General features: G+C 39.5%; 1 protein-coding gene across 1 annotated transcript; it reads right to left on the bottom strand.

Moving 5' to 3' along the window:
* Positions 1-15,458: 15,458 nt before the first annotated feature.
* LOC149202691 (uncharacterized) lies at positions 15,459-16,256 on the bottom strand. The gene has a single exon (XM_089401672.1). It carries the CDS (start codon positions 16,254-16,256, stop codon positions 15,459-15,461), a length of 798 nt encoding a protein of 265 aa, XP_089257798.1.
* Between the last annotated feature and the right edge of the window lie 1,042 nt (positions 16,257-17,298).

Raw genomic sequence — 17,298 nt, 5'->3', positions numbered from 1 at the left:
CAATAAGCAGAAAGCAGAAGCTGAAGCTTTAGCCATCTTTTGCCCAAAATGTAGAAAAAAACATGCTCTCAGGGAATGTCCCTTGGATGCAAAAGTTGTAGAAACATGTGCGATTTGTTCAGAGAATCATGAGACCAAGGATTGTCCTTCAATTCCTGGGCTCAAAGCTGTCTTTCAAGAAGATCCAAATACAATTGAGTCTCTCTGTTTTGTTGCAAGGAGACCTTGGCAGGGGCAACAAAATCAAGGGTTTAACAACTCTATGAACTTTCAACCCCCAACAAATTGGAATCCTTGGCAACAACCTTGGTCCCAACCTCAAAATCCTTTTCAATCATGGGTACAAGGTATGCAAAATCCTTATGGGAGATTTGCTCAATTTTATCAATATCCTCCATCTTTTCAAAACCAACAAGCTCCACAACTTCCAAATCAAAACCCACAACTATCATTGCCATTTCAACAACAACAACCCTCTCAACAAAACCCAAATTCTCAACTCTTGCTTCCATTCCAACAGAAGTCAAATCAACTTCCTTCTCAGCCATTGCCAAACCCCAATAATAAAAGCCCTCAAAATGCTTACATGATAGAAGGTCAACAATTTCCTGCCTATATGATTGTTCCTCTCAATGATGTACAACTCAGATCTGGAAGAGTTCTAGATAAACCTTCTATAGATGCCCAAAATCAAAGCATTTCTGAGGAAGTATCTCTTGAAGCCAATAAGGGTTCTGAAGCATCTCTTCAAAACCCAAACACTCAGAAAGAAAAAGAAGAGCTAACCCCTACAACTCTTATAGTTGAGCAACCTGCATCTTCATCCACACCTCCTTTTCCTGAAAGATTACAAATTGACAAAGGGGTGGAAAAACAAATCTTGTTGCCTAACTATGATTTTCTAGATGAATTGAAGAATGTCTGTATCAAGATTCCCTTGTTACAAGCCATTCAAGAGATTCCTATTCTAGCAAAAACAATAAAGGAGTTGAGTCTTAAAAGACCAGGAAGGAAACCTAGAGACACAAGAAGAATCCACCTGGTAGGAAAAATTGCAGACGTCATGATGGGAAAAATTACTATGCAGAAGTATGTAGATCCCGGTAGTCCAATTGTCAAAACACATATCAATGGGGTTGAAATTCCAAATACTTTGATTGATTTAGGGGCTGCTATCAACATTATGAGTAGACAGACTATGGAACAGTTGAAACTTCCTAATCTTCTCTTTACACCTACTTTACTGCAACTTGCAGATCGATCAATTATTAAACCAGATGGTGTATTAGAAGACATTTCAGTCTCCTTAGACTCTTGGGAATATCCAGCGGATTTCATGATTTTAACTCCCAAGAGTAATTTAGGAGGACATCCTCTCATTTTAGGAAGACCTTGGCTAGCCACAGCCGATGCTTTCATCAGTTGTAGGTCCGGGGATATGTATATTTCTGATGGTAATTCGACAAAAAAATTCAATCTGTATCCTCCAGCAAAAGCAATCACAGAAATAGGAGATAATGAATGGATTGATGATGAAGATACTATACAACCTGTATTTACCATTTCTGAAGTTAGTGAAGATAGTAAAATTCTGAACACATTAGAAAATTTTGAAACATCTTCAGAATATGACCACACACAATTCCAGTTAGATTCTGACATTGAGTATTTATCATCTAGACAAATGTCTCTTTTCTCTATGGAAGAATTTGATAGTTCCGCCATTGAGATCTTTCCAGGAAAAACATTGAATATCAACAAAAATTTGGAAAGATCGCAACAGGAAGAACTAACCAAAATCTTGCAAAAACATTCTACTGCATTTGCATGGGAGTATACCGATATGAAAGGTATTGACCCTAAGACTTGCATTCATCACATCTACATTGAGGAAAACAGTAGACCAATCAGACAACCTCAGAGAAGGATGAATCCAAACCTTAGGGAGATAGTGAAAGAAGAGCTCCAAAAGTTACTTAATGTGAACTTCATTTATCCAATTTCAGATAGTCGATGGGTTTCTCCTTTGGTTATAGTACCTAAAAAGAATGGTAAATGGAGGGTATGCATTGATTACAGGGAATTGAACAAAGCAACTTTGAAGGATCACTTTCCTTTACCCTTTATCGATCAGGTATTAGATACTTTAGCAGGCAAAAAGTATTTTTCATTTTTGGATGGTTTTAGTGGTTACAATCAGATTCAGGTAGCACCTGAAGATCAGGACAAGACCACATTTACCTGTACATGGGGAACTTTTGCTTATCGAGTACTTCCTTTTGGATTATGTAATGCACCCGCAACATTTCAAAGGGCAGTACTAGGAATCTTTTCCGATCTAATCCATGATTGTGTAGAGGTTTATATGGATGATTTTATAGTTTATGGTAATTCGTTTGAAGAGGCATTAGAGAATTTGGAAAAAGTCCTTATAAGATGTAAAGAAACAAACCTATCATTAAGTCATGAAAAATGCTTTATGATGTTTACTGAAGGGATTGTTTTACGACATCATATTTCAGGAGATGGGATTAAAGTTGATAGATCAAAAGTTGAAGTCATCTCCAAGTTGCCTATTCCAAATTGTCAAAAAGATGTTAGAAGTTTTCTTGGATTTACTGGATACTATAGAAGATTTATTGAAAACTTCACCAAAATAGCATCTCCACTCTTCAAATTACTTACAAAAGACTGTGAATTCAAATGGGATCCTGATTGTCAATCTGCATTTGAAACTTTGAAAACAAGAATATCTGAAGCACCCATTTTGAGAGGTCCAAATTGGAAACTTCCTTTCCATATTTCCACAGATGCTTCAGATATAACTCTAGGAGCTGTGTTGGGACAAAAGGATTTAGTTCTTTATGCCATTTACTACACCAGTAAAAATTTGACTCCCATTGAGTTAAACTATACTGTGACTGAGAAAGAGTTCTTAGTTGTTGTTCATGCAATCAATAAGTTTAGACACTATATAACCGGCTATGAAACTTTTGTCCATACTGATCATTCTGCAATTAGATATCTCATGAATAAACCTGTTACTAATGGCAGAGTTACAAGATGGCTCTTACTTTTACAAGAATTCAATATTACTGTGTTGGATAGACCAGGGAAACAAAATACAGTAGCTGATTTCTTGTCTAGAATCCAAAATACTAACGAAGATTCTCCTGTAGAGGATAAGTTTCCAGATGAATATTTGTTTGTAGTAACTACTAAGACTCCTTGGTATGCAGATATTGCTAACTATTTGGTTACAGGAAAGCTACCTCCACATCTATTTCCTGGTGAAAAAAGAAAAATTATTCAGGAGAGTTCAAGTTATTCATGGATTTCTAATGAATTGTTTAAAACAGGGCTAGATTGTGTGATCAGAAGATGTGTTCGGGAAGATGAAATGCCTGACATCCTCAAGGCATGTCATGATGAACCATGCGGTGGACACTTTGCTGACAAAAGGACGACCTATAAAATTCTTTCTTTAGGATATTATTGGCCTTCCCTTTTCAAAGATGCAAAACAATATGTCAGAAGGTGTGACAGCTACCAAAGAGTTGGGAGACCGACTCTTTCAAATGAAATGCCATTACAACCACAGGTACTCATCGAACCCTTTGAAAAATGGGCTTTAGATTTCATTGGACCCATTAATCCACCATCTAAACAAAAGAAGTATATATTGGTATGCACTGATTTTGTCACTAAATGGGTAGAAGCCAAAGCATTGCCTTCTGCCACTGAAAATTCAGTTGTTCAATTTATTTTTGAGGATATTTTTACTCGTTTTGGTGTCCCAAGAGAAATTGTAACAGATCAGGGAAGTCAATTTACATCTAACTTGATGGAGAAGCTGATGGAAGAATACAAAATCAAGCACGGAAAATCTACTCCTTACCATCCGCAAGCAAATGGCCAAGTGGAGTCTACAAAAAAAGTTCTTGAAAGCGTCATCACCAAAACTGTGCATCTACACAGAAAAGATTGGGCAGAAAGGATTCCTGAAGCCTTATGGGCCTACAGAACTTCATGGAGGAACACAACAGGACATTCTTCCTATGAACTTGTTTATGGGAAAGAGGTCCTGCTCCCCATTGAGTTTCAAGTCAAGACTTTCAAGATGGCAGTCCAGTTGGGGATGAATCTAACAGAAGCCCAAAAGCACAGAATGGAGCAGCTGAATGAGCTAGATGAGATCAGACAAGATGCAATTTTAAGGACTGATCTAGTTCAACATCAAAGAGCTAAGTGGCATGATAGATACATCAAAGAGAGAAAGGCAAAGGTTAGAGACTTGGTGGTTGAGAGGGAGCATGAATTACCTCTCAACATGCAACCCCAGAAGCAGTCTCAGAAAGTTGTGGAGCAACCACAATTAGAGAAGACTGAGTGGAGAGATCCACTCAAGTAGAGAAGAAGCATCCTCAGAAAGTTGTGGAGCAACCACAATTGGAGAAGCAAAGAGGAGACCGAGTGGAGACATCCACTCAAGTAGAGACCTCTAGTAAGGGGAAATTTAGAGCCAACTGGGCAGAGGGAGCACATGCAACCATACCTCTAGGTGAGAGGTGGGGCGATGTGAAGTAATAGTCCGAAAGAGTGCAGAAATTTGGGCAGAGTCCATTGAGAGGTTTTGTCTCATGGATCATTACCTTGCTATAGGAGCCCACAATACATAGTAGCATGATGGATCAGTGGCGGTTGATGCAGTCAGATATCAAAGTGGCAGAGGCAGAGGCTAACAACAATTAGATACTAGAGGAGTGCAGAGCAAAGTTGACAACAGTGCAGATAACACAGAGGTAGAGTCAACAAAAGTGAAGAGTTTTCAGTAGACAATGCAGGAGCTAGTAACAATTAGACACTCTCGTGACATATACATCATACAGAGTTTGGATTTTTATTTTTATTTTTATTTTGTTTGTTTGTTTGTTTGTTTGTCTTGTTTATTTTGTTTGTTTTGTTTGTTTTGTTTGTTTGTTTGTTTGTTTTTTTGTTTTTAAGAAGTTGCAGTAGAAACAACACTAGAGAGAAGTGTTGCATGCAGAACATTCCAAAGATATCAGATCGGGATAGAGTTGAATTCCTTTCTTATTGAGAGGGAGTGTTGAAAATAGCAATAAGAAATGTTCAAAATAAAATCTAGAAATTCCAATTTAATTTGTCCTTGAATTAAATTGTGAATTAAATCGAAATTCTATTCTCATAACAACTTGTAATAGTTGATTAAGTTAAATTGACTTAATTGAATTAGGAAATTCGAGTTGGAAGTCTATCTAGAGTCATGTAGAGTGATCCCTAAATTTTAGGGGCTTAGGTTGAGTTCTTTTGAGTTGTAATTTGATAACTCAATCTAACTGAGTTATAGTCAATTAAACTAGTTCTAACTTTTGGAGGAATTAGTAGAGGTCTAGTAGTGGAGTAGTGCACCTGTGCATCACGAGTACCACACCAGTTAACTGAAGATTCACTCATAAATAACTCATGCATGTCAGTTCAAAGGAAGACCCAATTGATATTAGAGTTCAGGGATAATGTACTAATAGTTGTATAATTTTCTGAGTTGTACAGATGGTGCATGCAATCAGTTGAGGGCCTATGTTTGAATTTCGCAATTATGGAGAGGGAATTTCCACATTAAATAGAGACCAATTCCCTTAGGGATTGCGCAAGTAAGTAGGGGCTTGGAAGGCTAGTAAATTGGCTAAGTGTTGGCTAGAGTTAGCCTAGGAAACAGAGAGATAGATTGTACTTGTGCAGAAATTGTTCAGGACAAACAAGCATTGTATTTTCTTCTCAAATCTTCTGGTTAATGTAATATAGAGAGTTGGGGTTTTGAGCAGTTTCTTTCCCCAGAGAAATATTGTGTCATGTGCGATTGATATTCTTCCTTTTCTACTTATTGTTTTCATCGATCAATTTTGGTTTCCGCTGAAGAGTAGAGTAGATTCTTGTCTTGTGTTTTAGCATATCACATAAGTTGTTGAATCTACAATAAAAATCTACAATTATTTCACAAAGGTTGTATGGCTTATGCCTTATGACATAACATATACTATAGGATTTTTAATAGTTATGATCTAACTCCTAAAGGTTTTTCTATGTTTGATTTAATGTCCAAAAACTTTTCCTTGTTATTTGTCTCTTCTCCCTTCTCTTTTGTTGGCTCCCTACCAACTTTATTTGGTAACTTCTTCTCCATTCCATCTTCGTCTTTGTATTCTTCTTCTAATGGCCAATGGACTTTTTTCAAGGTTAAAATACCTGATAGATTTTGCTACTTTTATGGAATATTGTCGATTTCTACCAATTTATTAAGAGGGCGTCCTCATTGGTTGTAGGAGACAATGTTTATTTGACTTTAGGTAAGTTAAATGATTTAGGTGGAAATGATGAGGTAGGGGTAGAAATTGAAGGTGTTATTATTTCAGAAAAGAGTGATGGGATCTTCTAGGGATAAACATTCATACACGTTGGGCTTATAGTTTGCTCCTCCTTACCTAAGGTAGCTTGGGGACTTATGCCCTTGATCTCGGGATTAAATAGGAATAGTCTCAAATACATGAGATTAAAAAGCTAAATGCATGGGTCTAAAGGGGGCCAGGGGTCCTGAGACTAAGTGAGCCAATTTGGGAAGCGTAGAAGAGGTTGGTTGCTTGGTATTCATTTTTTTTTTAACAGTTTTCCACTAGTATTCTTTTTTCAAAGCAGAATGAGATGTCTACAAATTATTTTTGAAGTCCTTCTAAAAATGTATGTATTCATGACATATCTCACATTTGAAAGGTAGTTGCTCATAGTATAGGGGTTAGACATGCTTCCAATTATCCAAGGTCAAAAGAATTGCTTATAAGAGACTCTTTTAAGGTCAACCTTCTTACATATCCTTACATATGTAAACATTCCACCCTTGGGTTTAGATTTGTTCATGTATCCACTTAAAGAATCTCTAATAATACATAGTGTATCTTCATTCCAACTGTGGAGAGGTATAAGTTGGAGATGAAAATAATTAAAATTATCAAGGTAACATCATGCTCAAAGTTAAGGTCTAGAGTTCAATGGTTTAGATACATTCATGTTGTACCAAAGAAGTATGGTTGATTTATGAATATGAGATCCTTGTCCTCCTTGGATTCAGACAAAAAGGCATAAAAACCCATACCACAAAAGTAAGAGTGAACCTACATTTTATCAAGACTTGCTAGTTCTCTTAATCCCATTAGCCATAGATTTGTGAGAGTCAGATGTTTGTGAATTGACTAATCCAACCACGCTTCACCAATACCAAATGATCTAAAATGGATTTGAACTCTTGAATGGTTCTAAGGTTCAATACCTACAAGACAATGTGACAATTTATGAAGGTTAAACAAACCATGGAAAATAATGAGAAAGTAAAAGTGGAATAAAATAAAAATGAAAACAAAACAAAAAATTATTTAAAACATAAAAAATAAAACAAGAGGGAAGACTAAGGACGAAAAATTAAGTTTCATGCTTATTGGCCTTCCCCTTGCCCCTCGATTCTCCATATTTGTTCCTTTAAATCTCAAAGGGTCATTTTGGCCAAGGAGAGGAGGCATAAAGAACCATGAAAGCATTGTAACTGAAGATTTTCAAAATAGATTGCGCACTAATTCAAAGATGGTCTTACCATCAGGGTTTCAAGGGTAAACTCTAAGTTGTTATGTGTGAATTTATTTGTTGCTATGTTAGTTTTTCTTCCTATGGGATTAAAATGGAGATAGACTATATTTTAATGGTAGCCTATTTTGTTTAACATTGAGGATTCTTTAATTTTTTGAGAGTGTTATGGTTTTACTGGGAGATTTGCATCTCTAAGAGTTTTGGTGGATATAATGCTTTTTTCTATGGTTAGATGGCTAGATTGGGTGGGTCTCCACCTTCGCTCCCACCCCATGCTCTAAATATTGTTACTTTTAACTCATTGGTCATAAATGGGTCGTTGTACTAGAAGGTGAAGCTAGAAGAAACTTGAAAGGTTGAGGTTTTTGCACCACAATCAAGAGCACAAACCCTGCAACTAGATGAACATGGCTTGGTAGGCCAATTCATGGGGATCTAGCTCTCTCCATGTTATGTGAGGTTGTGGGTTTCAAAAAATTGGAAATTCATGATTAAGGGTTCTATGACTTCGACTTTATGTGGAAAATGTCTTTTTACCTTCTTTCTCGAGAACAAGGATGATCGATACCTGATCTTTAAAAATGAGCCTTACTTCATAGGGGCCCAAGGGTTGTATCTAGATCGATGGAGCCTAGATTGAAAGTGATGTCCCTTTAGCCATCCATGTTTGGGTAAGGCTTCCCCTTTTGCCCCTGCATTGCTGGAATGATACTACTTTCATAAATATCGGCAATGCACTTATGAAATACATTGATTGAGTCAAGCCACCGGAGGGGCTCTTCTCCCGTGCAAGGATATGCATGGAGGTAGATCTGGATAAGAGGCTCCCATTAGCAATAACCCTAAATATGGATAGCTAGACCCATATTCAAAATGTTGACTATGATTAGCTCCATTTTGAATTCAAAGCTTGTCATGAACATGGCCACTTTGTAAGAAGATGCAAAATGAAGCAAGAGGAGCAACAAAATAAAGGGAATGAAGGAGAACAATGGCAACAACAAAGAGGAGAATATGCCCAACTAAACAACAAAACAATCAAGGAAAGCAACCAGATCATAACGAGAACAAAGGGAAAGGACAAACTCCCCCTAAGTGATCCACTCGAGGGGAAGATAAAGATCTAGTAAAGGCCAAAATGAGAAAAATAATGGCTTTGAGGCTCTCAATTTGACAACTAAAGAAGGGGAAATTTTTAAAACCAATGTACACAGACAAGTAAAAATTTTGGGAGTAGGGAGTGAACCAGAGAAAAATTATGAATCCATGCTGCCATTAGAAAATGATCTAATACTAGATCAACAAATAGTGGAATGTTCCTCAAAAGAGGAACAATTCCTCTCCCATAAAAGCTCCAAATTGGGGCATTCCTTTCTGAAATGAGTTGACGACAAGGAAAATAATTACAAAGGCTCCAATAGAAGGTTGGTTGACAGACCAACAAAGAGGTGAGGCACGAAAAACATAGAAGAATAAGGAAATGGGAACACACACAATCTTATATCCAAAACTAAAGAGATATAGAAATACTAGAAAATGAGGCAACTTAGCCCCTCATCAAGGGGCTACTCATACAACAAGTAATGACGGTCCTCTCCTATAATTGCAAGGGATTGGGGTTTTTAAAAGGGATGGAGGAAGTGAAATATTTGATCAAGAAGGAGAGACCCTAGTTCTCCTGTTCAAGGAGTCAAAAATGGGGGATTAAGAGGTCCTCCAAAATGAGCACGAGATTTAGAATGGTAGTGGGATTATTTCTGTTAGTGCAAGAGGAGCTTATGGTGGGATATCCACCATGTGGTCTCAATCTTCAGTCAAATTGTTGGAATCTAGTTCGACATGTCACTGGTTGGCTACTCGTTTTCTACATATTCATTTAAATCATGTATGCTCCTTTGTCAACATTTACATACTTGTTCAATTAAAATAAAAACATGATTTTTGGAATTCCTTTGTGGCCCTCCAGGACAGGATTTTAGATCACAATTCATATTGTGTGGTGGCTTCAGTACAACCCTGCATCGATGGGAGAAAAAAGGGGGATCTTACGTTCAAAATCAATTTCAATTTTTTTTAGAAGACCTTATTCATAGATTAAATTTGTTAGACATAAATTTTTCCACTAACAAATTCACTTGTAGCAATAAGCTGACTCGAAAATGCCATATTTCTACCTGGTTAAACATATTTTAAATTTTAGATTCATTCTTATCCCAAAAAATATTGGTCAACTCTAGAATCCTCCCTTGGATCAACTGAGATCATAAGTCAATCTCTCTTGACATCTTAGAAGACATTGACTTTGGGCCACTACCCTTTCGCTATTATCCAATTTGGGCAAACTTGCCAAATTTTAGCTTTCTTATAAAGAAGTTTTGGAGCGAGTGGGTATTGGGAAACCCAGTTATGGTAAGGGAGAAAAATATCAAACACTTAAAGCTTGCATTAAAACAATGGGATTGAGACCAACAATCATAAAGACAAGGAAATATATAGTTACATGAAAAAATAATGAAAATGATACAGGATAAGATGGAGAATGGGTTAGTGACACATGACCTGCTACAAGAAGAAAGAGAAGAATTTGCAACCTATCATAAAGCTCTCAAAGAGGAAGAAGATATTTGGCGTTTAAAATACGAGAGCATTTGGTTAAAGGCCGGAGATATGAACACGCTTGTTTTCACAAAAAAACAAAAAAAGGATTTTGGAGAAACACTACTAAAGAGACTGTTGCAAGAGGTATACAATTTTTTTATTTTGCATCACTCAAAGAAGAGACAATCTGTCACTTCAGTGATTTGTATATCACCACAGGCCCTGGCAATCATGAAGTGAAACAATCAACGTTGGAACATGTTCTTGAGTCTATTTCATAGGAAGACAATGATGTGCTGACAAGAGAACACACTGAAGAAAGGATATGCCAAGTTGTTTTTTCTTTTAATCTGAACAAAGCATCTGGATTCTCTGCACATTTTTTTTAATTAACTGTAACGATTATAGATTTTATTTATTTGAAAAGATCTTTGGTCTTTGCCGAAGCGACCCCTATTACATTGCAGAGTTCTAACTGCTACTGATTTTGATCTACTAGATTTTCAGGGCATTTGTACAAAACTTTCATTGTTTACAATTAGCAGTCCTTTCATAAGAGCACTGCCTTTATTTACCATCTGATCAGCTTCACTATTTGACTTTCTAAGAATATGATAAAACTTGCACATGTCAAAGTCTAGGAGAACTCTCTTCAATCTGTCCAGTATTTTGTTGAGGCTGGCATTGCTAAACAGTGTCCCCAAATTTAGCTTTTTTATTATTATCTCTGAATCTCCGAAAACTTGAAGGTCTTTGGCACCTTTGTCTCTTGCAATAAGGCAAGCTTTGAGGAGCCCAAGAATCTCTGCTTGATTGTTGGATTTCTGGCCTAATCCCCAGCTGAAACAGTCTTTTGAAACCCCATCCGGAGAGTAGATGACCCCCCTGCACTAGCAGCACCGGGATTACCTTTGGACGCTCCGTCAAAGAAAATTGTGGATAATTTTTGAGTCCACCACCAAGATTGAAAATTGTCATCATCGTCTCTTATGCGCCAATCCTGATTGACCTTTTGAGGAGAGAGGAGATGCTTACGCGGATAAGGCACTAGCGGGCCTAGCCACCTTTTTTCTTCGGGCAGTAACAAAGGGTCATCTTTGAAGTACTGTTGTTGGGCCGCTTCCAGGAGAAAGGATTTAGCTTTTGCAGCTACTTGCAACGGTGAGTGCCTCATCTCTCTGAAAATCAGCTGATTGCGGGCCAGCCAAAGCTGCCAACAAACATATTTGGGGAGTGCTGTCCAAATTTTGCGCCAGAATGATTTGGGAGGGATGCGTTGGGAATAGAATAGGCTCCATGAGGCAAAGAGGTCTGAAACAGAGATTTGGGAAGGCAATGAAATCTGAAATTCCTGTAAAATGATTCCCCAAACCTCTTTAGCAAAAATGCACTCCAAGAAAAGGTGCTGGGCTGTTTCGAAATTGTTGCTGCATAACACACATGTGTGCGGCCCTGCTATATTCCTTTTTTCCAGGTTTTCACCAGTTAGGAGTTTATTATGGACCAGAGTCTAGAAGAAGAAATTCACTTTTGGTAAGGCTAGGGAATCCCAGACATTCTTCCAAAAGGCCGGAGTTTGTCTGCTGTTTCTTGAGGCCTGCAATGCTCTGTAACCTGCAGCTGTGGTGTAGACTCTGGACTGGCCCCAACCCCAGCTATCTTTCATGGATCTGTTGACAGGGGCTGCGTCCTCCAGCAGATCTTCAAGCAGGGTTTGTTGAAGGGATAACCGGGCAGGGACTCCATGAAAATCCCATCCTGCCCAATCTCCACGCTGATCCCAATTTGAAAGGTCGTATATGTTGTTGACTCCTGCTTGCTTCAGCCAGTCCCTGAGATCAGTTATGTCCTCATTGTTGTTCAGAGGTTCTTTCCCCATAATACTGTCGAGCCACAGGTGGGTGCGTTTGCCGTTGCCAGGAATCCTGTAGACCTATTTGTTGAAGAAGTTGTTGCTTCTGCAACATAATTTCCACACCTACGTGCAGTTTACTGTATTAGCGTTGTGCAGGTTACTGAGGGATTTGTTGGGTCCATACTTTGTATGCAGCGTGACGCTAACCGGATGAGAGGGCTCGTGGATCAGCTTCCACAAAATCTTTCCTCCCAGCGCTAGATTGACGAGAGCGGGGTCTCTAATTTGCAGCCCACCTTCTGTCATTGTTTTTTTACCACTTCCCAGTTCACCAGATGCATTTTATTTTCGTTGCCCTTACCTCCCTGCCACAAGAAATCTCTGAGCAGTTTGGAGATCTGCTCCATCACATTTCTTGGTGCTAGGAGAAACGCTGCCTGGAAGATTGGTAGCACCGACAACATGGATTTAATTAAAATTACTTTGCCTCCCTTCGTCAGCCAATAGCCTCCCCACGCTGCAATTTTTGTTTTAATTTTCGAGATTATTTCGCTCCATAGCGATCTTTTATTAGCTCCAGATATGATGGGAAGGCCCAGGTACTTGAATCTGTCCCATGTTGCTTGACCTTTGAATCCGAGGAGAGTGGTTATGCCAGTGAGTTCCCTCTGATCTATATTCCAGCTGAAGACTTCGCTTTTGCTCTCGTTGATTAAAGCCCCAGAGGCTCTGCAATAACTTCTGAGTACAGTGTCAATAGCTTTGGCTATTCTGATGGAAGCTCCACCAAGGAGAAGGGAATCGTCAGCAAATAGGGTGTGGTTCAGGGCATCTGCTCCATGGGAAGGTTTGAGACCCGGAATGTTGCCATTAAGTCTTTCAGCAGTGAGTTTACGACTAAGGGAGTCTGCCATTATGATGTACAAGAATGGGGAGAGGGGGCATCCCTGCCTGATACCTCTCTGAGCTTGGAAGAAATTTGTGGGGCGGCCATTGACTAAAGGGGCAATCCATGGTTTGTCGATGCAAGCTTTAATAAGATAAACAAATTGGGTCGAAAAGCCAAAGGAGAGAAGGACTTTGCTAAGGAAAGAGCGATCAACTCTATCGAAGGCGTTTGCCATATCTAATTTAATCAACATACCTTTTTCATTCCGCTGCTTGCTTGAGTGTATAGTCTCCTGAACTTGGATTACATTATCCAGAATATGCCTGCCTTCCACGAAACCACCTTGAGGAGAGGAGATCAGTCTTTTTAACAGGGGCTTGATCCGATTTGCTAACAGTTTAGCCAGAATTTTATATGAAGCATTACACAACGAAATGGGCCTGAATCTTGCGAATGACTCCGGATTGGTGTCTTTGGGGATTAAAGCAAGGTAAGTGGAGTTGGTTCCTCCACCTATCTTGGCTTTTTTCATGAACCAACCTATCATTTTGTGGAGATCAGCTTTGATAAGGTGCCAACAAGCTTTGTAGAAATGGATTGTAAATCCATCAGGCCCGGGAGCCTTGTCTGCGTCCATGGACCAGATAACGTTTATGATTTCCTCCTCAGTGATTGGCCTGCAGAGAGTTGCATTATCTTCAGGGCTGATGAGAGAAGGGATGTTAGCGAGGAAGTCAGCAGCTTCCTCATTGTTGCTTTGAGTTCCTTCTCTGTATAGATTCCTAAAATGGGTTTCGACGGCAGCTTTGACTTGATTAAACCCTTTGCAGACATTGCCCTCAGCTGTTTTGATTTCTGCTATGTGGTTCCTTGACAATCTCGCTCTATATTGCCGGTGGAAGAAGGAGGTGTTCCGGTCTCCAGCCTTCAGCCACAAACTTCTGGATTTGAGTCTCCAGTATTCTTCTTCCTTTCTGAAAGATTGGTATGTGGATCGTTGGGCTTTTATTTCTTTTTCCAGCAACTCTGTTGTGATATCTTTGCTTTCCATCTCTATTTGCAGAGTCTGCAATGATTGGACTGACTCCTTTCTTTGATCGGTAGGAGAGGGGGCTGGTCTCTTTATCCAGTCCTTCAGAGCCTGTTTTGTGGCTTTCAACTTTTGCTCCCAGACATAGCTTGGGGATCCCATGAAAGTTTTGGCCCATGCTGCCTTCACTGTCTCTAAAAAACCTTCTCTCTCGATCCAAAGAGGGCTGAACCGAAACGGAATAGGTCCCAGGTCTTCTTCATCTTCCAAGAGGAGCTGAATAGGCTTATGATCAGAAGCAAGTTTAGGCAGAATTTTTGTGATGATTATCTTTTTGTTCATCATTATGGAGCTTTGCACCAGGAATCGGTCTAAACGTGCTGAAATGTGATCTGTTCCAACTCTGTTATTGGACCAAGTGTAAATGCCGCGGACAGGATTGAAGTCCAAAAGGTCCCAGCGCTGAAAGAGCTCCTCCACCACTTCTAGCATGGGGTCTCTGGTGCTTGACCCCCCCCCCTTCTCTTTTGCTTTCATAATGATATTAAGATCCCCGGCTATGATGATATTGCTGGGAGACGACTGCTCTAAAAAGGCGGAGAGGGAATTCCAACATTCTCGTTTTTCATAGTAAGAAACTGGGACATAAAGATTGAAGAGGGAGATAGACAACTTACTTGCTTTGTGCATCAGTTCCGTGAAGATCTAGTGCTGTGTTTCATGGTGATTTTTCAGATGGAAAAGGTCTTCATTCCAGAGAGTTGCCAACCCTCCAGAAGTTCCCCTTGAGCTGACTGCTTTGCCTGTTCTTTTATTCCACTTTGAACTGCTAATCTCTAGAAGGGCTTGGCCTTCTATTTTGGTCTCTTGGAGCATGAGGATATCTGAGGGTTCTGCTTTCATAAGATCCTTAACTGCTTCAATTTTGGAGGGATTCCCCAGTCCTCTACAGTTCCAAGAGACGAGATTCATTATTTACTTAAGGGGGGGTTGAGGCCTCCCTTGGAAGGCCTTGGTCTGATGTTTCACCCAATAGACATTTCTATTGTAGCTTGACTTCCTTGTATTTTGAGTCTTTCTGCTTCCTCCTCCCTCTTTTCTTTGCAGGATTTCCTTCCTGCTTTTTTCGTTAGTCGCTCATAGGTTTCATCCTCCGAAGAACCAGAGCTTTCCACTGGTTTTTTCCTTGCTATTTCTGCATATGAGGGATTGGAGGGACTGCCTTGGATGGCCTCGTTTTGTATTGCTTCCCCTACCTCTTTGTTTGAAGGTGGAGTGTCTGCCTGTTCTACATTCTCTTGGGGTAGAGTTACTTGATTGATCTGAGCACTTTCTGTCCCATTTGGAGTTGCTTCCGTTTCCTGGTTGGATTTGGCGCTGCTAGGGCCTCCGTCCATATTGCCTTTGCCTGTGCCTTTTTTTGAGGTTGCATTTTTCTAGACTAGGGTCCATTGTTCCCCATTTTGTTTGTCTACTTGTTCCTCAGCTTTCTTTTTACAGTTCTTTGCAAAGTGTCCATGACCGTGGCAATGTCTGCATTTAAAGGGTAGTTGTTCATAGTCCAACTCCTGGACATGCGTCCACCTAGCAACAGTGAGCTTGATAGCTTCCGGTAACCCCTCTTCTAGATCCACTTCTACGCAGATGCGGGCGCATGAATACTGGTCTTTTCTCGCAGCTTGATCTATGTATTTTCCCAATGCATTACCTATGATCTGGAGGGATTTTTTATTCCAGCAGTGTAGAGGCAAATGGGGGAGCCTAACCCAGACCGGGACAGCAGAGGGGATGTCCTGGGTGGGATCGAAATCGGGAGACCATTTATTTAGATAAAGACCCTGGGGTCCCATGAAATACGGTCCATTTCTAAAAATTAAGCCTCTGTCATCCGGGTTTTCGAAGACAAACACAAAGAAACCCTTACCTACAAAATAAATTTTGACTCCCTCTTTGATCAAGGGCTTCCAGTTCCTTTGAGTCCATTCATCAACTGACTTGGGAGAAGGCCAGAGGCCCGTGAACTGACCTATGAGGCCTCTCTCCGCAAGGTTCAAAGCTGCTTTGCAGGTTTCTTCTTCTGGAAGGGCCACAGATGGAATTGTGTCCAGTTTCTTAACGAACTTCTGTTGAATAGCTGAGGGAGGGCGCTTTGGTCCAGCGGCTACCATTGATCTGAATGCTAGCACCTCCGGAGGCGGCGAAGGAGGGGGATCAGGGTCCCTGCTGGCCTCCATTGACTGAGGCTGGACGAACGGATGGGCGCAGAGGCCAGGAGCGCGCTGGTGCAGTCGACAGACCTAGCAGAGCGCGAGTTCATGAGTAAATTATTTTTTCACAAAATGTTGATTCTCTACACATTTTTACCAATAGTTTTGGGAGGTAATAAAATTTGATTTTTTCAAAATGGTGGGTTATACTTTAAAGAAAAACTATATGGGGGGAGGAATTAATTCTTCCTTTTTATCCCTAATCCCAAAATATCTAAATCCTACTTCCTTTTCAAGATTCTGACCGATATCACTCTATAATGTTTCTTATAAAGTGATCTCAAAGATTTTGGACAAAAGGCTTAAGCCTAATTTGCCAAGAATTATCTCAGAAAATCAAGGAGTATTCATGCATCAAAGACATATATTTGATGATATCATCCCAGTTCAAGAGGAAATTAACTCCAAACAAAATCGATAAGACAACGGCATGATCATCAAACTAGATATAGCAAATTCATTTGACAGAGTAAGTCACAAATTCTTATTTAAAGTAATGGAAAATTTTGGTTTTGATGCTAAATTTACTTGATGGGTTTCTTTGTGTATCAAAGTGTCACGGATTTCCCATTTAGTTAATGGAAGAGTGGTTCATTTCTTACGACCCTCCTGAGGGATTTGTTAAGATTTACCTCTATCCCCTTTCTTATATATTATCTTGGTAGATTCTCTTAGCCACAAGCTAGAATATGAAAGGACATGTGTGAGCCTTCTAGGAATTATATATGTTGGAGGTATAAAAAGCATTAATCGTTCTAAATTTTCTTATGACATGCTCATTTTGGGAGGTATTGTAACGCCTCCTCCCACATTTACCCAAATTCACAAGCACGCCAGGGTAAACATGAGACGAGTTTAACTATGACTTGACCCGACCTCCTATGTTGAAATTTGCAACAAGAAATATTGAAAATGGCAACAAGAAGAGGCTTCTAATTTAATTTTCCCTTAATTAAATTAGAAGTCAATTGTAATTCCACATCACATGACATCTTGTATGAGTTAACTA

Source organism: Pinus tabuliformis, chromosome 2_1 (assembly GCF_031772625.1).
Source record: "Pinus tabuliformis cultivar Carrire ecotype Pingquan chromosome 2_1, CPIR1, whole genome shotgun sequence".
In the NCBI taxonomy this organism is placed as follows: Eukaryota; Viridiplantae; Streptophyta; class Pinopsida; order Pinales; family Pinaceae; genus Pinus; species Pinus tabuliformis.
Note: the sequence above shows the minus strand (reverse complement) of the source record. Positions and strands in the feature narration are given on the sequence as shown.